Below are 25,533 nucleotides of genomic sequence, written 5' to 3'. Positions count from 1 at the left end.
GTTCCCAAAACTGTGTGCATGAGAGTCATCTGGAGGGCTTCTTAAAACACAGATGCTGTCCGCCACCACCACCCCCTCCCCCCCTGCCCCCCTCACCCCGTGCCCCCATTGCAGATTCAACTATTGGCCTGAGGTAGGCCCAGGATTTGCATTGAAAACAGATAATGTTTCCTAGGTGGCATTTCCTAGTTGAAGCCCCTGCTGTTGGTATGGGGACTGCACTTTTAGATTCTTGCTCCTAGAGAAGGAGGAAGACACTTCATATCATAGTAAGACCATTGATCTCTCCTAACATTTGTAAATTGGGGTGGGGGGGTGGGAGCTGGGTAGTCTGTGGTTTCAGCAAATCATTAGGAGCCTCTCACCCCTCCGTCTTTAGGATAATTAAAAAAAAAATTTTAACATTTATTTATTATTGAGAGACAGAGAGAGACAGAGCATTAGCATGGGAGGGGCAGAGAGAGAGGGAAACAGAATCTGAAGCAGGCTCCAGGCTCTGAGCTGTCAGCACAGAGACCTACGCAGGGCTGAAACTCACAAACTGTGAGATCATGACCTGAGCCGAAGTCGGATGCCTAATCAACTGAGCCACCCAGGCACCCCTTTAGGATAATTTTATTTATTTATTTATTTATTTATTTATTTACTTATTTATTTATTATTTATTTATTTTAACGTTTATTTATTTATGAGAGAGAGAGAGAGAGAGAGAGAGAGAGAGATTGCGAGCAGGGGAGGGGCAGAGAGGGAGACACAGAATCCGAAGCAGGCTCCAGGCTCTGAGCTGTCAGCACAGAGCCTGACTCAGGGCTCCAACTCACAAACCTGTGAGATCATGACCTGAGCTGAAGTCGGACACTTAACCGACCGAGCCACCCAGGCGCCCCTAGGATAATTTTAAACAAGTACTCAAATATGAAGTTTGTAGATGGTGAGTTTGCATGTCAGGGGGTGGGTGTGCAGAATTGGGATAAAGGAGGTAGGGAGACATCTCAAAATCCCATGTGTCTCAAGTTTTAAGAATGTTCATGTCCTTTTCATTCAGTAATTCCACTTAGAGTGCTTTATCTCAAGGAAATAATCAGAGATGCTTGAAAAGATTTGTGTTCAAAGATGTTCACTGAAGTATCATTTTCACAGCCCAAAGCTATAAAAACCAAGTACTTAAAATATGCGATTGATTAAACAAATTATAATGCCATCTGAGGAAATAAGATACAGCTGTTAAAAATTATTCCTCTAAGGATATGGGAAGATAAGGAGGTAGGTTTCGAGGTGCCTGGGTGGCTCAGTCAAGCTACTGACTGTTGATTTCGGCTCAGGTCATGATCTCATGGTTCATGAATTTGAGCCCTGCATTGGAGTCTGCACTGATGGTGTGGAGCCTCCTTGGGATTCTCTGTCTCCCTCTCTCTCCCCTTCTCCCACTCATGCTCTCTCTCTCTCACTCTCTCTCTCTCAAAAATAAACATTTTTTTAAAAAGGAGGTAGGTTTATAATTTTATGAAGCAAAAGAGTAGACTATAAAAAAAGCATATAAAGTATCAAATATACTTACAAGTATTTATTCCTAGAAAGCAGTTTATGTAGTGGGTACCTCTGGGTGATGACAAATTTTCTCAACTCTTCAGTTTCTAGAATATCCTAACATTCTCTCAATTTCCTTCAAAGAACATTATGCTAAGTAGAACATGTCCAAATAAACAGTTTGAGTATTTTTAAGCAACCTCTACAGCAGTGAATTTGAATTTTTCAGAAGCAGAAGTGCTGTCATGGAGAGGCATAGCATAGTAGTTAATATTTCTTGAATGCTAACCTCAGGCTAGAGGTAATATAGAGTATCTCTGTATAATTCTCACTTTATAATAATAGGTACAACATAATGTTATTTCGCAATATTGTATTTCTAGTGTGTGTCCATACACATATGTATATAATAAAACCTGTTCTTATTCTGTATCCAGTGTACTGAAGTACATTAGCATTCAGAGAAGATTACAGTTGATGACAATCTGTTGATGAAGGTTGTAACTTCAAGGGGCAAAAGAAATCGTAGTTTTGGCTCTGTCTTTGTCTTTTCACACCACTTCTGTGGGATAAACTTCCTGTCAAAGGGCTCTGGGTGTGTTGCTTCTCCTCGTGTATACCCTTTTTAGTACCGGTCTACTATTGCCCTTCAGTAGCACCCTGCTCCCTGCACAACTACATAGTTCTTCATTTTTGGTCTCTTGCTACTGCTCTGGTTTTCCTGGTTCTCTTCTCACTTCCCCCTCTGTTCCCCGCCTGCCCCATGCTGGGTCGTTGGCTTGGATATCTTCTTTGTGGCTCTTAGCCAGGTTCCTCTTTCATTCTCCATGCCTTTGACAAGGCTTAGACCAGATAGCTTCACCAGCATATCAGGCATGCTCACCATATTTAAGGGCTTCCTGAAATCTGAACCTCTTCACAAATTAGAGCACCTGGCATATAGTAGGCATTCATTCATTCCCAAAGGATATTGAGTCCCTCCACACTGGAAACTCAACAGAGATTTCTGCTCTGTGAGACTCCAACATACACCCAACACACACACACAAAGCGTGTCCACTAAACCTTGTACAGGCTGCTGTCATTCTAAATATTTTCTAGAATAATTCTAGAATCTAGAATTTTCTAGAATCTGAGCCTACACTAACCTGAAAACTGACTTTAGAATTGCTTTTTTTTTTTTTAAATATCTGTTTAAAAACACACCTTAATCAGCATACTGGCTTTAAAACATGTCCCCAAATTATTTGATACTCTTCCTGTTGAGAGATGGGATCTGTGTTCTAGCCTATTGAATCAGGATTCTGTGTTTGCTTGTCAAATAGAGTGTGATGAAAGTGGATGCTATGTCACTGCATGAATTGAGGCCTTGGGAACTGGTAGTATCTGCTACTGTCTGTTGGGATACTCATTGTTGGAAGTCAGCCACCATGTTTTGAGGAAGCCCAAGCAGCCCATGGAGAAGCCCAGGTGAAGAGAAACTGAGGCCCTACTGAATGCCTGGCCAATAACATCAGCTTTCCAGTCATATCAGTAAACCATTATGGAAGTAGATTCTCTGGTCCCTAGTTGAGTGGCTGTGTAAAACACAGCCAAGCCTCCCATGCTGAACACTGCCCAAATTACAGATTCACGAGCTAAGCAAATGGTTTTTGTGGTTTTTAAGCCCCTGTTTGATGGTGGATTGTCACTTAGCAATACAAAGCTAGAGCAATGCATGTACTTGGTTATGAAGATGGGTCTTCTGCAGATATTGTAGTGGGGCTGCATTAGTGGGGCTTCATTAGGTGGCCGAATTGCTCTGTGTAAGAAATAATAGGATGTTAGAGGATTCTAAGCCAGAAAATAAGGAGCAGAGGAAGCAGAGGATGAAGGAGGGAGAGGGATGTCATAATAGGGAGAGTGGTTGAAGTACAAGTGAAGTCAGCAACCAGTGAAATCATCTAACACCAGAGACACCAGAGATTATCTAGAATGGGGATATCATTGGTTTGGATTTAAGGTGTTTGCTCCTTAAAACACCTTAAGGATGCAGCTGGCTGCCATGCGATGGGAGTACCTGCTAATCTCCAACCCATGCTCCCTAAACCTTCCTCCAAATCCTTCCCTACATATAGTTTTGAGTCTGGAATGCCCAGGATTTGATGGGTGCACTGCCTTAAACTCCATGGGGGCAATGCAGTGTTGAGTAACACTGTGAACACTTGACACAAAATGGAGAATGGAATTTGAGAATTCACTGGAAACAAGACCTGGAATCTACTGGTGACTCAGGAAAACATAAGGCTTGTAACTGTCCTCAACTCTTTCTTGCCCCATTACCCCCAACCCCTGGACATATGTGAGGGATCCTGGACATCTCTCTTTGTGGAATGTGGGCTCAAATATTTTGGGGGCTTTGATCAACTCCAGTTGACTAGTGGTTGCCTTAAAGAACTTGTTACAGCATTGATCCTCACTGTGCGCTCGGTCTCCAAAATGTGTGCCTCTAATATTTATGCTTTGAAGGGGACAAGCACAATTTCCTGGGCCTCCATGTGTGCCCTCAGGGACACTTGTCTAGGTTGCTCTTGGGCGTCACCAGAGCATCACATACCTTGGCAGGTGCTCCTCACAATGCTACTTAATGACACAAACAGATGTCTTCAGTTGGTCAGGTGAAATACTCTGGTACAGGGAAAGACCCATACCAGACTTCCGATCTTCAGAAGCGTAAGATGATAAATTTGTGTTGTCTTAAGCCACTAAATTTGTGGTTACTGCAGCAATCAAAAACTAACACAACCTGGGCATAAAACATCACGATAGAGGATTTTAGTTAAGTGAAGGTAGGATACAGAAGAAAATCAAAATGCCCAAAGCTTGATTTTTGAGTTCAAATAGAGACAAACGACGCATGTTTTCTTTGCGGTTACTTTTACTGAAAAACAACAACAACAAAACATTTCTTTTTCAAACGAGTCCAAATAAAAGACCATTACACAAGATTGCACAATCACTTACAAATGCTGCAGTTAAAGGTAAGTAGGCCAGTCTCACGAGTCCTTGTCTAGTAGTTTTCTCCATATGCAACACACCGAGAGCGTAATTCTCCGAGCTGTTGGGCTGATTTCACAGTCCCATTGGCCAAGCTCACTGTGTTTTATAATTGAATCAGACCTCAGGTAGGAACTTTTCCACCATGATTTCTGCCTTGAGAGCAGTTTTAATTTTCACATTCTTTCCATTTACCTCTGGCTTTTTCATCGTCAGGGGCACAATCTGGCATTATCCAATGTCTTTCTCTATTTACCACACAATTTCCTCTTCTCTGTTTGGGACATCACTTCCACAGTCTTCACATTCTTTTCAACAACCACTGTCTTTAGTATACAATAATACGATTTCAATGTAAATACAGACACCTACATCCTCAAAGAGGGAGAAAAAGAAAGGACTGCCTGCTAGAAAACAGATCCAGGTAGGAAGGGTAAATTCAGGGAACCCTGGCAAGGACTGCCATTAACACTAGCTTGTGAAAAAGCAATTATGAAACTTAAAAAAAGGAAATCAAATTTGATGTGTTGTGTGTGTGTGTGTTTTATTCTGCACCATTTTGAATTAAATAGGAATAAATCTAATAATATGCTCTAGTTGCAACATGAAACAAGAATGTTAACAGCTTACAAATACTGCTGTGCTGTGAACGTTCAGTTCTCTTCTGAGACACGGGGCATACAAATGAGTCCAATTTTCAGAATCTTCCTCTGGGCCTTGTAGTCGCACGTGTCACAGATGGATGTGCTTTTTTTTTTCCCCCAGAGAACCAGAGTCTGCAATTCTGATTAGATTCAAGCTCAAGGTACAATTTAGCAAATGCTACATGCTTTCTTAATGATTTTACGCACCTGTGAGGTCTACTTAGGACCCAGAAATTAGTTAAGAATATAGAAACAGTCTCTTGAAAATATATATCATATCTACATGTATTATCTTCTTAGAAATTATGAAAACGCCTAACATATTTTATGAATTTGACTTTTTATAAGTAGTTTTCTAAAACAAGCCTACACATAATTTTTCTCCTCAACAGTACTGATAAAACACAGGGCACCTTTTTCTTTCAAGTATTGGGTAAAATACTATACCCTGAGAATTTGGGGTGCAAACCTACACCTTGTAAACTGTAGAATGAAAACTCCTCAAGCACCACATAGGAAAATGTATACCATGATAGTTTTTAAACACAGAGACTATTATTGAATGTGTTTTCTCATGCACATATATATACTTATCATGAGATTATAGGGAATCTACTTAAGAATCAATACTGTCCTGCAGTCCAAAGTATTATTTCAGGTAGCATGAGCATTCAATTTGTAGCAAACACAGACTTTCATTTCTATGAAGTATGAAAATAATTAAAATGCATTATCTCTTTAAGAGGCAACAATGATAAAGTCAAATCTGAAATTAAGAAAAAGAAATTTATATCACTAGGTATTTCCTATTGTTATAAGGATGAATTTGAACTGTGTGTTAACATTTGAGATTTGTCATAAAGATGGCAAAGCGTAATCTGTTTTAGCTTATTTACTCAGTGGTACATAGAGAGCCATATACATACAAACGTATAAAGACATATACAGACAGAGAGCTTATATATTAAGTCACTAACTGCATATTTGGGCTTCATTTAATCCTGAGGGCAATTTCAGTGAGTGCTTCTAAGAAAATATATTCTTGCGGATGAAAATTTTCATACTGGTTAAAAATGTGTTCAGTTTTCCAGAAACAACTCAAATGGAGTAAATTTCCACCTGACTATTTAACCAACAAGGGGAAAGAGGAAACGGGTCAAGTTTTCTACGGACAATGCCCTGTGGTTCCTCTGGAAAACTGAGTCACACATGTAACCCTGAGTGGAAATGGCATAAACTGGACTCTCGTTAGATTCAAGCTCAAGTCACTACTTGGGAAATGCTACATGCTTCATTAATGGTTTTGTGTACATAAGACATAAAAGGGTAGTAGTTCAGTAGCTAAAGGGACATCATTAGGGTAATAGTTTTATGGATCAAAAGGCTTCATAGACTCTTGCTTTATTCCACGTAACTTTGGTTGAAATAGGAAGAGCACAACCACCTCACTCCAACAGCAATGCAACCTCAAGAAATAATGAAACACTGAAAATGAGGATTTAGAATTACCACGTGTTTAAAAACGTTCGTCCCTATCACTTGAGGTAGTAAATGGCCAGCAGCATTGGTTTGGTTTTTTTTGTTTTTTGTTTTTGTTTTTTTTGTTTGATGAAATAGAGGACCATAAAATTATCAATAAACAATGTGGTAGTCATAGAATACTATTTTTAAAGTTCCATTTTAACCACTTGGACATTTACTACGTCCTTGGCAGCTTGTTAGAAGATGTGGCCTCTCTGATAGAACCAATGAGTGAAAAGTTCTCTTTTCTTTCCTGGTTTCTGTACCAGTTTACCTCAGTGTGAGAATTTAAGGCTCAGATCTGCTGGTGATAAATAATGATAAATAGCTTATGGGGTCCCCAGGCCCCCAGGTAAGAATTCGACCACATTTTCCAGGGAAGGAAATGTCTCTCTTTTTGAAGACCTGGCAAGCAGTTGACTACTCAGTATGATCACTGGGTTTGCCTAAAAGTCACACGCGTTTTTAAAACAGTCTTGTCAATTCCGGTACTATCCACCCAAATCCTATGTCGGTTTTGCCAGATGTGTTCAAATATTTGAGAATTCATGGTGCTTCTTTGGGCACTACAGGTTTGAGCTCTTTGAAATCGATTCTACCTCCTTGTTTTAATACTAAATGACCTCATACCTAGCCAATCTCTCCTGAAAATGGCTGAATGTGGTAAGAGTGGTGAAAAATTAAGGCAATTCTGGGGTGACACTGCTGCTGTACCTGGGTGAGAAGACCTCCGTGACAAAGAAATAAGGCTTGCCCCAGTATGGTACAAGGTCATCTTTTCTCTACACAGAGGCTGTTTTATATTTCATGCTTCTTGTCTCATAGAGACATTCATTTCATTGCTCGTCAGCCCATTGACGGAATCGTGACCAGAGCTGACTATTCCTGCCTCAAACCTTTTCTTCTACCCAACAGAATTTCATTTTAAAGGAAGATCCCTTTCGGGAAGGCCCTAAAAGAGAAATTGAGTCACTTTTCCTACAAGAGTCTGAGACGGGAAGCCTAACTACAAATGAGATTACGTCAATCACACAAAAATCAGTCTTAGGTTTTACTCACATCTTCAGTCATGAATAGCATAAAATTCTGTGGCTTCAAGAAAAAAATTTAAGCAGAAACCAAATACCGATGATCATTAAAATCAAAATAAGGATCTTAAAAAATGTTTTACCAGGCTGACTTGCCTTTGAACAAATAAACAGATAAGAGGAAACTCCTTAAAGAAAGCCTGGGAGAACCTTCAAGTTATTCTTTTTAAAAGTAAGAAATATTCCAATGTATCATTTGTTGAGTATATGTTGGCATGCTTACTAATTATGACAAACTAAATATTTATCTCTCCAATCAACTCATCAGGACTCACTGTGAACACTCACTAAAATAACCTTCAGAATTGAGTTTCAGCAGAGGCAGTATTGAAAGTCGATGAAAGATTCTGTGATTTGGATTCTCAACATCTCTTAAAGCCATAGGGAGGAAGTGATACAATCCTAGGTCACTGCTATCTGTATGGCTGGGGCTGGAGAGAATCAGAGCCACTGAATCAGTTCACATTCCACTCTACTGCCCCAAACAGGCCACTCCTCAGACTTTAGGCAACCCCGTGAGAGAGGAGCATGCAACTATGGAGAGAGGGAATCACCGAAGAAGACAAAAAACTGCTATCCACTCATAACAAAGGTTGGATTCCAAGAGGAAAATAGGTATTTTATACTTCTCTGAGACTAAGAACTTAATTTTAAATGCAGTCACTGGCTCTTCAGTATTTCAAGCCATTCTATTTTAAGGTGACAGATAGTGTCGTGGCGTTGTACAAATGGGAAAATTAAAACAAAGCCCAAGAATGAAAACTACTATTTTTTCACAATCACATTTGAAATCATGCTAAACCTAATAAAAGAACATGTAGAACATAACCAAGGGAATGACTAGGCTTGGCTCGTATGTGATTCAAAATGCAGACCCATCATATTTAAAAATCAAACAATCCTCACATACTCCAAGAACCCATAAGGAGATTTGTAATCCCGATTATTGATTTACTGATGTGGTTTACAACAGAACCAATCTCATTCTGCTGTACGTTTTGACTGAACTATGAAAACACTGAAGGGATTGTTTGCCTAGTCACAAGTACAGAAGGGAGAGATGAAGAGAAAGCTTATATTCTGTATTATAGTATAAAAAGAAATCGTTTCACAGGGGAAAAACTGCAACCATTCAATCAGCTTAGTAAAACTAAAATAACACAAACTGTTTTAACAGGGTTGTTCAGGAAAATATAGAAACTTACACACTTGGTTTATAAGAAGCAAAAACTAAGAATAACACATGTAGAGGAAGCGTTTCAGATGCATTCTTAGTGCTGTTACAATGCAACCTTCAGATTACAGAACAGTCCATCTTCCGTCTTGCTCCTATAAACAAACATGGTCAAGAAAAGATTGTTAGACTAAAAGTAAATCTCACTTCTTTTTTTTTAATTTTTCTTTTTTACATTTATTTATTTGTTTTTGAGAAACAGAGTGAGACGAAGCGTGAGCGGGGGAGGGGCAGAAGAGAGAAGGAGACACAGAATCCGAAGCAGGCTCCAGGCTCTGAGCAAGAGGTCAGCACAGAGCCCGACGCGGGGCTCAAACCCACAAACTGTGAGATCATGACCTGAGCCCAAGTCGGACGCTCAACCGGCTGAGCCACCCAGGCACCCCAGTAGATCTCACTTCTAAAGAAGGATATCAAGGTACATTTTATTTGACTATTTGGCTAATTTCAACATTAATAATGATGAAGATCACATTTTAAATTGTAGTTGGCAAATGTGTTTCTGAATTTCCTTAGACATTATAGTGACTTTAAGAAAGTACCCAAAGAAAAGCTTCTCTTTGAAACTTGAATTGAATCAATCAACTATTGAAAAATGATTTTAGAGTTAAATGTTTAGCTTCATTGAAATCATCCACAGCAGAGATAAAACTGTGATAGATGCATTCCTAAAATATCATGCAGAAATGATATTTAAGCTAAATAGAAATATTTGAAATTTATGAGTTAGTAATCCAGTTAAGTGAGTAAACCCTATACTGAGAATTCTTATAAGTGAACAATCACTACCTAAATTATGTAGAATTTCGTACAGTGCATTTTGATTAAAATGAGACACACTGATTATTGCCTATAACTTAGTTAAATCCATTCTATCACAAGATTAAAAGCTTACTGAAAATCAGCCTTTTCTGTTGATCTGTCTATAGTAAGTCTACTAAAACTATGCCTTAAAAAAACATTTTTTTCTGACATTTGAGAGTTGATATTTGAACATAATATTATGAAGACAGATATAGAGTGGCCTACAGGTAATATTTGTTAAGGATTAAGAACACCCTGTCATGTGAAAAATAACCTCTGAGGAGTATCAAATAACAGCTATCTAATCAATTATATGCAATCAGAGTAGCTCGACAAGGGATATTTTAATCCTGTCATCTAAAAATTGACTTGTGTTAAATACATAAGAAAAAAATAGTCTTTAAGAATAATTATGATTTCATATGTATATACTTCATGTTTGTTTATTTTATTCTTTTGTCTTCTATATTGAGGAGTGACCTCCAGGATGAAAGACGCCGAGATGGGTTTGGAGACTTCTCATTTGTGAAATTTAGGTTTTTCCTACCTTAGGGCATAGAAAGCAGCAATTGGAAAAGAAAATATAATTACAAGGGGAGGAGAAGAAAATAGAAGACTAAGAAGCAGAGTATGAGATTCAAGGATCCATGGATCTGACAACCACACAGGCTGAGTCCATCGTGAGGCAAGATTTTGCCAAGATTCCCTGAACAGGCTGAGAAGACGTGGGGTGGTGGTGCAGGTGGAGATGGGCGCCGACAACGGTGGGGTGGGTGGGAGGCATACTCCAGGATGGTGAGAACAGCCTGAGAAACGGAGGAGAAACCTATTTATACAATCGACTGGGACCATTTTTAGGGACCCATAGTCCAGATAATCGCCTTTTCATTCATTTGCAGGACATTGGCTCTGCTTCCATTAACTTCAGAGGAATTTTATTTGAAATTTTGCAAGTAATAAAGTTAGTCCGATTCTTGTTAAGGGTTGAGTAAGAAAATCCACCAGTTTAACTTATCAGAGGATCATGAAGAAGCCAGTAAAGATGAGAGGGGTGACTATACTGTGTCACCGGGCAGTTTGGCCTGGATGACTTCCCATGGTTATAGGACCAGAACACATGACAGAGTTCAGCAGTGATGCTGGGTCAGATTTTCCCTTGCTCACACAGACCTGTGCCCAGACAGAGAGGAAAATCTCTACATGCAGCTGGCAAGCTATCTGCAGAGTTGTATAACATTCTGGAAGGTCTTGATACTAGAGTACCCTGACCCGCAGCCAACGGGCCTGCCCTTAGAGATAAGCCAGCTCAAAGGGGACTCTGGGGCTGTGGGCATTGCTTTCCGTTGGGGGAAATATAAAGCAATCCTGGATACAGGCCCCTGTTGCTGTCCTGGAAGACCGCGTAGATAAGGACCAATTTTCTGCTCTCATGAGGGCCTGAAAGATGAGGGGGCTCTGAGGCATTTATAGGGTTCTAGTCTCCAAGGGAGAGTGAACTCTTACTATGTGCCCTGAGCTGTTTGCTATGTCCTTGGTAACGGTTTTATAACTCATTCTTCCCAACACTCCTGCAAGGTATTTCCATTTTACAGTTGAAGAAACCGAGGCCCAGACATGACAAATCCCTTATGCAAAGTAATACGAGCATTAGAATTTAAGCCAGGGTTGCCTGACCTCAAGGTGCACCTACTTGGCCTTTATTTAGTCAAAGCCCCACGGTCCCTCCTCAACTAAAATGCACGAACCCATTGGCATCCAGGAGGATCCCACTCTCACACGGACAACCTATACCCACCCCTCCCCCACATACCACAATTACCACCCTCTCCCCCATCACTGGGAGCCACAGCCACTCCCAAAGTTTCTGAAACTGGCTTGAATTCTCTTTGATGCATAAGATGTTCTAATAACTAAGGACAGCTAATTTTTAAATCAAAAGAAAAACACACATGGAGACTTAGCATATGCTAGACATTGACAGTTCAGGGTCAATTTGTTACCCTTATTCTCTTCTCTTTTTCCCCAGATAAGGGGAGAGAGACAGTTCACAGCCAGAAACTGACACCTGGAGGGCAGAGAGTAAACGAAGTGGGCATACAAGGGGTCATCTGCAAGAGCATGGGCCACAGAGCTCCAGGGGCCTGGATTTCAGCTGATCTGTGGATCTGGGACAAGCTATTTTTTCATTTGTAAACAGGAATTAAAAATAGTATCTCCTTACTTTCAGAATCCAATGGCATGATATGAAGTCTTGAATATAACAAATGATTAATATACATTAGCTATTACTTTTCATTTATTATTAATTTTATAGATGGTAAAGAAAACAAAAAGGTATTAATACAATTGTGGAGGGAGGCACCAAATAATAAGCTCGAGGGAAGCTACAATCCAAGAAAAGAGAAAGGGAGAAAAAGCAAAAAAGACATTAAGAAGATAATCCAACAAAAGAGCAGCTATAGATAATAACAGACAGAGGAAGCCACAACAAAGTTAGAAAAAAATTGAAATGAACAAATCAATTCAGGAATGTGATTACAGAATGAACTGCAAATGAAATGCCATGCTTATGGCCCGCGGCCCTGACACCTGGCCTCCTACAGGAAGCTGCAAAGAATGTGCAGGTGAGGGAGCAGGCAGGGAGCAGTGTCCTTCAGGCCACCCAGGTGGTGATAAAAACAAACCACAGAAAGAAAAGGTGAGGAGAAAGAAGGAAGCAAGGTGGGACATCCAACTAAATCAACTGCAAGTGAATGGGAGAAAAGAGTCCGCAAAAGGGAATAAAATTGCCAAACAAGGTCACCTGGGTGGCTCAGTCCATTAAGCATCCGACTCTTGACTTCAGCCCAGGTCATGATCTCGGGGTTTGCAAGCTCGAGCCCTGCTTCAGGCTCCGCGCTGAAAACACAGAACCTACTTGGGATTCTTCCCATCCCGCCCACCCCCCCCCCCCCACACTGCTCCTTCCCTGCTCTCTCTCTTTCTCTCTCAAAGTAAATTAATAAACATTAAAATTAATAAAAAAAATAAAGCTGTCAAACAAAAACAAAAAGCAACGAACAGAAAGTAAATGAAATTCTCAGACCAACGCTAAAGGAAGAAAGAGATAGGTAGTGAACTGGTTGGACAGACACCAGGAAGAGAGACCACCAAAGAAGAGACCACCGAAGGAGAAAAAGAAAAGGGGAAATGAAGAGCAAGAAAGAAGCAAACTGGAAAAAGGCTCTCGCATGGGATACTTTGGGTTTTTAGTCCCAATTCTGCCTTCAGGGGCACAGTGACTCATGAAAGGTCACTTAACTGTTCTGAGCCCCAGGTTCCTCCTGTAATTTCAATGCAAGAGACAGGGTTCGACCATCTGAGGACCCCTCTAGGGCCTCCTTAGAACTTTCCAGAAACAGTTGCCCCTGCATCCAGCCCCTCTCTTTCCACTTCAGCTGCTGATGTGGGGGGCTCTATTGGGCGGTGGAAAGAACCTGGAGGAAGTAAGAAGAAAAGAAAGACCAACATGTAGGAGCAACATAAGGCACACTCAGAAATGAAACGACAAACAGATCAAGTCTTATAGGAAAAACAGAAGACATTCACTGAAACAAAATAATTGCGTTAACCACCGTGTGGCAGCCATGATGCCAGTTGAAGTTTTCTTCTGTTATTATCACCTATTGACTTTATCTTTGTGTCCTTGTAAATGGTATTTATAATCAAGTCTCAATTCAAATTTTAAAACAGAAAGATGGTGTCTAAGTGGGTGGGCAGGAGAAAGCATGAGAGGGAATGTGTCAGGGAAGGAAAACCTCAGCTACACATGTCAAATAACAGAAAACTAAAACAAAAATGGTCTCAGCAGAAAAAGCATCGAAGATCCTGTGGAAAAGGGACTTTCAAAGCAAAAGCCGACAAACAGCAAAGGCCTAAAACAGAAAAATCCTAACGACAAGGGAGAAAATAGCCAAGTTTTGCAACTGGTGTGCCCAGCACACCGGTGTGTCGAGCATGGGCTCCTGTCATGACTACTGGCCGTGAGGCCACCAGCTGGGAAGAGCCTCATCCATTTGTTACAGTGTGTGACATCATTACCAAGTAAGGATAAAAGAATAATACTGCTAATTATATTCTCAGCTGGGCTGCAACATGGCAAAGTTTGAGGAGCACAGCAGCAGTGACCACAGGAAGGAGAGAAGCAGAAAGACCCATCTGTGAAAGCAAAACTAAAGGAAAATTCGTAACTGCATAAGCAGACAGAGATGATGGCACCTGGTTATGCTCAGATATACACAGGGGGACGGAGCAAAGCTCCCCAGGCTCCCTGGTACAACGGTACAGCTAAAAATAGATGCTGAAACACTTATTATTATTATTTGAGCTGGAAGGAATCTTAAAGGTTAAGACAGGACTTGAATCCTGGTCTCGCAGCTCTGCGGGCATGGATCTGTGCCCTCTTGGCTTGGGGGACCAGGTCACACGTGGGTGGGGCTCTCCCCACCGCAGAGCACACTGTAGCTGGTGGAGTGTAAACAAGAGGTTCGTGTTCCTCGGATGAATGAGGGAATTAGCGCATTTCTTTCAAAAATTCATGTTACAAATGTCCAGAGAGGCACAGAGTAGAGAGCCCAGGTGTCCTGGCTGCCAGGACAGGGCTTGCTATCCTTCTCTGCCATCCTTTCTTTGCTCCGGGCCTTCGACCAAGGAACAGAGTGGCCACCGGGGTGCATGCTGCGAGCGAGAGCCCAGAGCCCCCTCTGCAGATCCTGGCTATCTCGTTCCCTGGGGACCTCAGCAAAGCCATTCCTTCTAAGCTTTAATTTTCTTCTCCGTGAAATGCTGTGACCAGATCAAGTCATTTGTGTGACTTCTTAGTTAAAAGGGGCACATAAACTCCTACTCTACCTCAAGGAAAATCTCTGAATTTTAAATCAAATTCTTAGGATATCTTGAATTGAAACCAGCTCTCAAGACTTCTCACCCTGACCATCCTTGGGAGCTTCCACTGATGAATGTGTACAACGTAATTTTTTTGATCTATCTGAGCAATGTTTACAATTTTTTTCACACGCCAAAAAGAACAACACACTTCTTTTTCACGTATCTAACTTTCTTCAGAAAGTGGCATAGAACTTTCAGGAAGGTAGGGCGCCTGGGTGGCTCAGTCAGCTAAGTGTCTGACTGTTGATTTCATCTCAGGTCACGATCTCACGTTTTGTGGGTTCGAGCCCTGAGTCCGGTTCTGTACTGACAGTGTGGAAAAGGAATTTCAGGAAGATGAGTTTTGAAGGATATTAGTTATCTGAATTTGGATAATAGATTTTTGCCTATATACAAAATGCTAATTGTTAGTTCCTAACAAAGTCTTCTTAAATCGAGAAGCCAGCTTTGCATTTCTATCTTTGGGGTTGGGGACTTGCCTTTCAAAAGGCAAAACCTTTTTAAAAAATTACTGTTCAAATCTCGAACACTAAAAATTATGATTTCTATCTGTGTCTGGTGGGAACAACTCCATGCCTAATCTCTCCAGACTCAGCAGACAGGAGGGAAGCCAGAGGCAGCTGCTGCAGGGACACTAGGCAAGCGTGTGCCCGTGTGCCCGGTTGTTCCCTCCTCTGTGTCGTGTCCTCTCTTCCCCTGGCTTTTGCACCTCCAGGGCTCACACAAAGGCCTCGCAGGATTAGCTGCCCCAAAATAGCCTTAGGTAAACACACCACCTGTCTAGAAGATTAAAACATTTTTGCCTAGAGGCTACTCTTTTCTTTCTGTAAAACTACGTGTCTAATTCTGAGCCTCTTCCAGAAGCAGATTGAATTTTTTTACAATGAATAAAAGATTCATTATTTACCTTGAGTCCCCACACCCCTCTCTTTGTGATCATCATACACTGCCTGCTGCAAGCTCTCACAGAGGAAGAATGCAAGTTCTCTGTTTCCAGAGTGCAAGGAAAACGAGGGAATTTTTGACACAAAGACCCAAGGATTTTTGAACGGTGGCTTAATGTCTAGAAGTCTAATAAATGTAATGCATAGTAACAATCCCTGAATTTGAAAAAGGTTTTATACTTTGCAATATACTATTATGCCATCTGACACTGAGGTAAATTTTGAGGAGTAGATATTTTGTTTATTTTTTTTTTAATGTTTATTTGTTTCTGAGAGAGAGAGAGAGAGAGAGAGAGAGAGAGACAGAGTACTAGTGGGGGAGGGGCAGAGAGTGAGGGCTCCGGGATCTGAGCTGTCAGCACAGAGTCCGACACGGGGCTTGAACTCATGACTGGTGAGATCATGACCTGAGCTGAAGTTGGATGCTTAACCCACTGAGCCACCCAGGCAGCCGGAGATATTTTTTTAAACGTTTATTTCTTTATTTTGAGAGGTGGGGGAGGGGCAGAGAGAGGGAGAGAGAATCCCAAGGATTCTGTCAGCGCAGAGTCCAATATGGGGCTCAATCTCATGAACCATGAGACCATGACCTGAGCCTAAATCAAGAGACACTTGACCGACTGAGCCACCCAGGGGCCCCGAAGGGTAGATATTATTGACACGTGAGTGTCATGAGTGCTAAAGAGTTTGCATGCCCAAGACCACACAGCTGGTGAGAAGCTGAAGCTGTGAATCTGATTCAATGATCCTACTTCCTAACTTAAGGCCCTTTCATCGCACAAAGAAGCAGTGTTCCTCTGTTCCTTTTCAGTTCGGAAAAGAGAAAAATGGTTTACTTCTTTCATATAAGCAGAGAAACGGCTTCTCTCCTCTCCACCTCCCTTCTTGGTTCAGCATGATCGTACCAAAAGTGAAAGTCCTAGAAGCATATATGATGCCAACACGTCCTAATCTGAAGCAAACAGGAAAATGAGGGGGCCAATTTGTCCCCACGCTGCTGACACTTCTGTGCTCCTATTGAAGGCTGCCCCTGTCTGATTGTCTGATCATCCTGGTTCAGACAAGCCAAACTCATTTTTCCTATTAAGTCCCCTGGAGTGTATTTACAGCAAGGATTCCTGTCTGCATTTGGATTAATTCAGATATCAGGAATCTACTTAATCTGATTTCTTCTAGAGGGGGGCAAGTGGAGGTTGATTATTTTCCGAAGGGAAAGAATGCAGATATGAAAGCGAGTGTCTTACAGGAATTAGCAGCCGTGCATAGTGGATTCGGTCTGATCAGACTGGATCAAACCCAGCAGCCCATGCAAGAAGCCACTGCAGCTGAAGAATATCCCCCTTTTCATGGTCAAGTGTGTGTGTGTGTCTAAAGACCTTGAACTCACCCTACGAAAAAGTACTCTATCTGGAAACAGAAAAACAAGAGCTTAAAATATACAGTCCCTTTGTATAAGACATTTCAAGTGAGAGAAGATGTGGAGGGAGAGAAGCCTTTGTACAGATTTTAGAAAACCTCCTAAACAAGAAAATGTCAGTGTGATTCTTCTTACTTGTGGGGAGCGACAAGAGCACCGAGAGCACCGGTGTTCCCACCCATCTCTCAGAATATTCACGCCTTCTGTCGCTGGGGCTGCCAGGAATAGAGCGAAGCTCACTCCACGAAATCCAGACCGGATTTTCATTTCTTTCCCCTGCCAATCCTCACCAAAGGCTAACCTGACAGATCTAAGGTTCACTTCCCTCCTACTCACTGGTGGGAAAAACAGGCAGTTTGAAAAGGTCAGAGGGGGAAAGGCTGGCTGCGGGGATTGAGGAGTGGGAAGAAGAGGAAACTTGGTAAGGAAATTAGCCCCTTAATAATTTAGGTGGGGTATTGTTCTCTTCTCCCAAAACGCCCCTTTCTACAGACAGCCTCCCCTGCCACTTCAAACACGAAGCAGTAGGATTGCTCTTAATCCCTTAAAACTGATTATCAAAGTAACATTCACTCACCAGCAGCTGCTCCGTTCTGCTTTCTGGTGACTGCGCATCATCTGTGTTCTACCACAAAGCTCATGGTTGTGCCATCAAAGGAGGGGGGCGCAATGATCCTCGGCCCCAGGGGTTGCGAAGAGATGCTGATGACAGGCTTGCCGTGCAGCTGGGCGAAGCCCTTGGCCCCCACGAGCTGGGATGTGGCTGCTGCGGCCGAGGAGGAAGAGGAGGCAGGAGACTGACCAGAGGCCATGAAGTATGGGGCCTCAGTGAATGTCGAAGCTGCGTCTTTGCTGGGGGGCTCTGCCGCCATGGACGAGAGCTCACTGCTCCCTGGGGTGTGAGCAATTGGCGTGGGCTGCAGGGCACTGGTGGGCAGCACCGTGGGCAGAAAACCGGGGTAGATCATGTAGGTGGGTCCATAGGCCCCAGGACTCAGGGCCAAAGGAGGCACAGGGAGGGACATGGGAGCCACAGCCTGCTGCTGGGAGGTCATAGGCACATCCACATACTGCCCCGTCTCAGGGTCAAAGAGTCTTCGGGTCATGGGCTGTACTGGTGTGTCTACCAGATAGTACTGGCCTGTTGTCACATCCAGGAGCATCTTGCGCTGGGTCTGCTGAGGCTGTGGCTGCTGGAAGGGGTCTGCGGGGACTGAGGCCGGGCCTGCAGGTGCTGGGGCAGGCATGCTGGGTGGGGAGAAGCAGAGGACCTGGGGCTGGGCTCCCTGCAGGGTGAAGGGTAGTGGCTGCTGGTGGTAGATGGCAGTGGGAAGATGCTCGGGGCTCTGTGGCCCTTGGGGGGCAGCTACTGTCTCCCTGGGGTTGTCGGGTTTGGTGCGCCAAGCTGGCCGGCCGGTTCCACTGACCTGAGAGCCTTTGGGACTACTGGGGACCTGACTGCGGGCGCTCAGGGGTGGCAAGCTGCAGAGAGTGGTCGCTGAGGAGGCGGGCGGCCCCTCCCTCCCAGGCCCGGGCCTGCCCGGAAGCTCTCCAGCTGCAGAGCTTCCTTTAAGGGGGATGGTCAGGTAATTCTCACAGTCACTATTGTTCTTTTCCAAATTGCTGCCGTTTTTCCTATTGGTCACCTCATCAGGAGGTGCCCGTGTGGCCGGAGAGATCTTGAGGGACCGGAGTCCCTGTGATTTGATGCCCTTTGCTGCCGAAGGACTCTCTGGCGAAGGCCCTTGTGGGAACTTGCCAGCGACACCCCCAGTTTTCTGGGTGCTGCTGGCACTCACGGTGAACACATTTCGGTTGCTGGGGAGTGGGGGGAGGGGCTGCAGGGGCTGGGTTCTTTCCACATCCTTGTGGACTGGGGGAATATAGAGCGATCGAGGCCTCTCCCTGGCCAGGTTCTCAAAGGCAGCTGCCCGGGCAGACACACTCTCAGTGCTAGGGTTGGAGTTTCTCCGCTGCAGACGTTCCACGGGGCCCCCACGCAGGACCACACCGCCTTTGTTTCCTGCGCCCCGCTCCTGCAGCTCACCCAGTCGTCGGGCCAGCTTGTCTGGGTCCCCCTCAGCACCCGCAGCCCCTTCCCTCTCCTCACTGGCAATGAGCGACAGGACATGGCTGTCCATCATCATGGGCAAAGGGTCACTTTTGCGCTTCCATTCGTTCCTGTTGAAGCTGTACAGCTCTTCCATGGACCTCACTGCGGCAGTCAGCTTCTCCAGGGCATTCCGAGATGGCTTGGGGCCTTTCCCTTCCTCCTTGACCTCCTCCTCCTTGGCCTTCTCTGGGGTCTTCTGAGCAGAAGCCTTAGAGACGATCTTGAGCACAGGCAGGTAAGACCCCTGCTCCGGCTTATTGGGAGCAATGGTGGCCACCGGCAGCCTGCCAGATGCCCTATGAACCAAGACTGTCCCTTCCGGTGAGGAGGAATTCAAGACCCTGCCGCTGCCACCTTTGCCTATGTTCTCCCTCGGCTCGCGGTCCATGCTATCTTCCCTCTGGTTCACCACGGCCTGGCACGTAATCACTATGGGGGAAAGGGATTTGGATCCGCCAGCTGCAGCGGCCAGCTGCCTGGGTTTGGGCCCGGTCAGCCCCTGCTCTGGGGTAACGCTGCCCTTGTCACTGCTGTCGCCTGACCCTTTGATTAGTTTCCTGACATCTCTCACCTGGTGGAGGGGGCCCTGGGCCTTGGACTTGTCTCTGACGTCTCTCACCTGGAACTGGGGCACTTTTTCCAGGTTGTCTCCCCGGAAGAGTTTCTGCTGCGCTCTGCTGTTGTCCTCAATGGTCTTAAAGAGGTTAGAGGCGCTGCTGCTGGCCAGTTTGGGCGTGAGCAATTTGGCAATGTTGAAGTCCGAGCTTGGCTGCTGCACGCTCCCCAGCCGGATCTTGATTTCGGGAGCCTTGGGCCGGATCACTGCCATGGAGGTGGCTTGGGCAGCAGGATACTTGGTAGCCTGCTTCCCCGGCTGCTTGTCCTTGGGCGTCTGCTGGATGTTGGGGACGAAAAGGCGAGACATGATGGTGGACTTGCTGGCAGAGATCTCTCCGAGATCAGCCCTCCAGTCGCCCCCTTTGGGAAGCTTCAGCTTCCCAATGGGGGCTTTTTCTTCCCTCTTCTCTGCCTCCTTCTCCTTCCAGGACCGGAATGCACTGTTCTGACTGCGGAGGAAGATGCCTTTGACAGTCTCTGATGCACTCTTCTTAATTTCGCAGACTTCCTCCGTATGTCCATCCGGGAAATTTCGCCAGGAGACCGCGGCGCTCTCCCGAGGAGCACTGGCTTTGAAGATTGGGGATTTAGACTCGGCTGCGGACCCCTCCGCACCTGCGTCCGCCACGCTGAGCACCGTGTACTCAGAGCCCGCCTCTGAGTGGCGAGAGCTCTGCCTCTGCAGGCCCCTCTCCCGCGGCTTCTCCCCCCGAGCAGGGCTCTCTGCTGTCTCCTTGGAGGTGCCGGAGAGGTTATGGTGGGATGTGTCGCTGACTTCTCCCCTCTCCATTTTGAACTCATGTTCCCGCTGCATCTTCTTGGAGATGACATTTTTGAGCAGACTGGACGCAAACTTGGACTTCTTCTGGGGGCCGTCGGCGCGGGAGGCAGGCTTGCTGCTCTCCGAGGTCTCCGAGCCATCGTCAGTGTGCACCGACCCGGGGCCCTTGCTGGAGCCTCTGGTGGTTCTGCAGGGCCCAGTGGCCGAACTGGCTTTGCTGTCACTGCGGCAATTCATGGGCTCGAGAAGGGTGACCACGCGGGAGCCCGTCTGGACCTGCTTCTGGAAACACAGCGGGGTCTCCACATGTTTGATTTCCCCCTCGACTTTGCTGACCACGAACTCCAAGGCTTTGGTCTGGGACTTCTTGGACTGGATGTAGAGCTGGTCTGCGGCGGTCCTGGCCCCACCGCCCTTCCTCAGACCCGCGGCCACGGAGGCCGCACTGCTCCTCAGGAGGCTCTGCTCCACCCTGGCTCCAACACCTCCACATTTTAAGTCCAGGAAGGTCGACCACCGCCCAAAGCCGACCTCGGAGAGCGTGGAGGACTCCCGGGAGCTGATGTTCAGGGCCTCGAAGTAGGGGTAGGCGAGGCTCCGGAAGGCCCGGGAGGTCAGGTTCCGCACCTCCTTGTCGGCATCGTCCAGTTCGCTCACGGCACTGGAGGCCCCGCTGGAGTAGTCCACCAGCTCCTTCGCCCGGATGGCCCCGCACCGGGTCTGCAGGCGAGCAGGGACAGCGATGAATTTCTTTGCATGGTCCTGAGCCACGGCTGCAGCCGGGTCTTGCTTCAGTGAACTTGAATTGTGTTCAGCAGCTGTAGAGACGCGGAGGCTCATGTCGCCTTCATGCTTGGCAGCATAAATAATGTTTTGCTTTGCACGCACGTTGCTAGGCTCATTTATAGCCCGGGAAGTCGGTTTGATTGATAGGAGGATCTGGCTTGCCGCACTCCCACAGCTGCTTGCGGCGGCGGCTGCCCCTGACGCTGCCTCCGGGGGCTCGGGCAAGGGCTCACTCGGGGTGGCGGTGCCAGGCCCGGTGGGTGGGGGAGTGGGGTCACTGTCAGAGGGGCCGCTGCCCACTTCCGTGCTGCTGGTGTGGCGACCACTGCTGTCGGCGTCGGGGCGGGCCGGGTCGCTGCTGGTGGGGCTCGGAGTCTGGGTGGCATTGGTGCTAGGAGTGGTGCTGAGGTAGCAGCTGTTGTCGTCGTCCTCTTCGGTCGGGGTGGTGACGTCCCCCGGGGTCTCATCGCTGCCACCGAAGGAAGCGTAGTCCACGAACGAGTAGATCACGTTGTTGTCCTCGAAATCCCAGCGGGAGGCCAGTCCCACGTCAAAATCCATGTCCTGCTCCACCTCACTCAGCTGGATCTCGTGGGTGGTGATGTAGTGAGCCTCCTCATTTTTGGGGGGATCCCTGCCGCCCTGAGACTTGGCAATAATGTCCCTGCACTCTGTTCCGTCTCCCCCTCCCCCTCCCCCTCGGCCTGCCCCTCCCCCCCCTCCTCCTCCCCCTGTTCTCCCCCCACCTCCTCCTCCCCTGGGCTGGCAGCTCACTGCGTTCTCACCACTGTCACTCTCAAAGCCTAAAGACGAAGAGGAGGTGGCCAGAGCCCCTGTTGATGTGGTATCATCCATCTTGGAAAGGCCACCTTCTTCTGCTTTGTCCACCGGGGAGGAGGAGGAGGAAGAGGAGACGTTGCTGCCCCCGTCTGTGCGGGAGAGCTGGGATCTGGAGAGTTCCGAGGCGGCAGGATTCCTCCGGGGGGCCGGGGCCTTGCCTTCTCGACGGCTGGGTTCATCTTGGGCTTCCTCCCCGGGACTCCTAGGGGCGCCCTGGGCTCTGGGGCGGCGCCCCAGAGCGAGTGCGCTGGATCCGGCGCTGTCCCCCTGGGCCCCAGCGGACGCGCACATCTCCACGTAGCTCGCTCCTCGCGGGGAGGAGGCCGCTGGCTTGGGCCGCGGCCGCAGCTGCTGCCTGAGCTCCTGGCTCTCTGGAGCCCCGCTCTCCCCGGGGTCGCCCACCTCCTCCGGTCTGGCCTGCGGACTCGGCTCCGGAGTGGCGCCTTCCATTCCGAGCCCTCGGCTAAGTTTCAGCGACAGGAAGAGACAGTGGTGAGCGCCGGGGCTGTCCTGGGTCCCTCCCTGGCCACGGAGGGGCTGCAGAGTGGCCCTGAGCAGGGCCCCACGTGCCTGGACCGGCCCCAAGGCCGTAGGCACCACTGCGGCGGCTGCCACCAGCTCCCAGGTCCTCAGCCCCTGTGGCGCGGTGGGGGCAAGACCGAGGGAGGCGGGAAGGCTCCCGGCTGGGGTGGCAGAGGTGGTCTGGGGCCGGGGGGCTGCTGCTCCGGCCGAGACTGGGGCCAGCTTCCCGTGGCGGAGCTGTTCTGTCCAGTTGTTTGTCTGGCACCTTCGGCGGCGAGGAGTCTGAATGCCATCGGCCACGGAAGGAGCAGCATCTGTAGGTCGACCCAGGGACTTCCAGAAATGAAAGGAAAGCATGTGCTGTTTCTTGTGAAGCCTTGTCCCTTTCCTGGATGGGGCGAGAGTGGGTCACGTCATTCCAGAAATATTTTTAGTGTCTGTTCCCCAGTCATACTGAAACCACACTTGAGGGTAGAGAAAGGAGGCTCTGCGATGAAAAGAGAAGGTGGAGGGTGGAGGAGGCATGTGGGTTCTCATTCAAATCAACCAAATGCTCTATGTAATCTATTATAGCCATGTCTAGCAAGTATGAAATTAGTCTTTACTCACTGCCATCTTTCACTCCCCGATCTGATTAAATGGCTTTTTCCCCTTGTTCTTAAATAAAATTCAAATTTGGCGTTGCGTTTCATATGAATTCAGGACAATCCAGAAAGATTTCAAAATCTCTCCTAGACATATGGGAGGCTTTATGCTTGCCTCAAAATCTATGCGCTTTCTTCTTCGTTCATCTCAAATCAGATGTGTTCTGGTCATAAAACTTTCATAGGAGTAAAATATGCCATCCCTCTTTCTCCGCAGTTACACTCTATAAAAGATAATCTGTTTGTTCCAAACTAGAATCCCTTCTAGAATCCTTACTGTGTGGACTTGAAGTATAAAAGGGCAATTTTCAAAGACTTAAGACAGAAGACCTTAAATAAATAAACTTTTAATAATAGTCATTAGAAAGGAGCACATGGGGTCAAAATTAACACTACTTCAAACTCTACAGTATCCAATCGATCTCAGAAAAAGTTCCCTAAACTTCTAAAACCGGGGCAAGACAATAAACCTTCAATTAAATATAGCCTGAGCTGTAGCCTTGTGATTCGGTTACGCTGGCTGAATTCCAGGCCTGCAGGGCGTGGAGTCAAAAGGCACAAAAGAACGACGAATACACTTACCCTTCATGAGTACAGTGCGGCTTGGAGGGAGGTTCAGAGAGGAAATGTGACCCGCTGGCATGCCCCATGGAAATGGAGCCAAAGTCCCAGTTCACTGGCTCTGAGGTACATCCATTTCAGATAATTCAGTAGTTGTGCAAGTGAATTTGCCAGGCGCCCCACGATAGGGGTTCTGTGCTGGCCACTCTCAGAGCAGATCCTTGGGTGCTATCAGTGGAGAACCACGACCCTTGGTTTTCATGAGATCTGGCCCTCATCACCTGCCAGGCCCAATTTCACCACTATACATAGTCTATGTGTCACTTATGCTGATTGAATAAAGCACTATTTTAAACATCCACATTTGTGGGGAACAAAAATAACATCATCACCCATCCCCTTCCAATGTGAAAGCCACCCCCGCACAGAAAAATGTTCCTTCTTCTGGATAGGCGTGGGGGTAGGTATGGAGTGGGAGCCCCTAATAAGTGAAGCATTTACCTTCCCATACCCGAGACGTGGAGAGTACAGCATTGATGTTCTCCCCCTGACAACTTGCTTCTGCCCACGTCATTGCCATTAAAAACATGACATAAGGAAATACTGGAAATATCAAGTATCATGGTGTGGATATAAAGCCAGAGCACTAGGCGGAGAGTAAAAGAGAAAAGGCAACAGGAAGAAACAGAGGGAGAGGAAGGGAATGGAAGAACAAGAAGAAAAGGGAGAATTTGTTAAATTTTCAGCCAACTTTTTGGTTATGGAGAACCAGACTCAATGGCACAAATTCCCAGGTTTTTAATGACAATGAAAAGGTTAAATAATAATCACAACTAAGAGTTATATAGCCTTACTGTGTGTGATGCACCTTTACATGTGTATGTATTAGCAACCTGATGAGTTAGGTACAATTTGAATGCATAAGAAAGCTGAGGCCTAGAGATGTTAAGAAATTATGGAGCAGGACTCAAACCCAAGCAGTCTGGCTCCAGAGCTTGAACCTGGAGCATTATGCTGCAGAGGCTTGCTGGCTTCTCTGCTCGAACGCTCTCCGCGGTGCCAAATGCTCAATTAGAAGGAAGCAATGCATCCATTAGGCAATCTCATCTGCATGACCACAAACAAAACACACCCCTTTCTGATAAAAATATTTCTGATAAAAATATTATCAACCTGTGTATACATTATATACTCAGGGATTAAGGAACATGACCCTGTAAATAAAATGAAATAAAATAGAATTGGTTGCTCAGGCAAGTAGAGTAATTTCAATGCCCCATTTTAATCTTGCTCTGAAGCCTTGGACAATAAATCCTGAACACTGCCTCAAGCACTATGGGCCATACACACTCCATAGTTGAATAGAAGGCAGAATTTCTGCCCATCAAGGCAATTATAGTCTAAGGAGGAATTTTCCAGCACTTTCCACATGGCCCTGTCTGTCATGATAACTCGACATATTTCAGCGGTTTCTCCCTGCAGTTGACAAAGTACAAAATTGGAAGGTCAGATGCCCTGTAGGTTAAG

General features: G+C 46.0%; 1 protein-coding gene across 1 annotated transcript; it reads right to left on the bottom strand.

The window, feature by feature from the left end:
- Positions 1-4,426: 4,426 nt before the first annotated feature.
- CB1H4orf54 (chromosome B1 C4orf54 homolog) lies at positions 4,427-23,271 on the bottom strand. Its single transcript, XM_027061398.2, has 2 exons — positions 17,719-23,271; positions 4,427-9,145 (listed from the first exon to the last, which is right to left on the bottom strand). The coding sequence occupies exon 1, from the start codon at positions 23,156-23,158 to the stop codon at positions 17,756-17,758; it is 5,403 nt and encodes a 1,800-aa protein (XP_026917199.1). The 5' UTR covers positions 23,159-23,271; the 3' UTR covers positions 4,427-9,145; positions 17,719-17,755.
- Positions 23,272-25,533: the final 2,262 nt, after the last annotated feature.

The sequence above is a fragment of the Acinonyx jubatus genome, chromosome B1, assembly GCF_027475565.1.
Source record: "Acinonyx jubatus isolate Ajub_Pintada_27869175 chromosome B1, VMU_Ajub_asm_v1.0, whole genome shotgun sequence".
Classification (NCBI taxonomy): domain Eukaryota; kingdom Metazoa; phylum Chordata; class Mammalia; order Carnivora; family Felidae; genus Acinonyx; species Acinonyx jubatus.
Note: the sequence above shows the minus strand (reverse complement) of the source record. Positions and strands in the feature narration are given on the sequence as shown.

Excerpts from the sequence above, each read along its gene's own strand:
- CB1H4orf54 (XM_027061398.2), bottom strand. The coding sequence starts at position 23,158 with ATGCTTTCCTTTCATTTCTGGAAGTCCCTGGGTCGACCTACAGATGCT.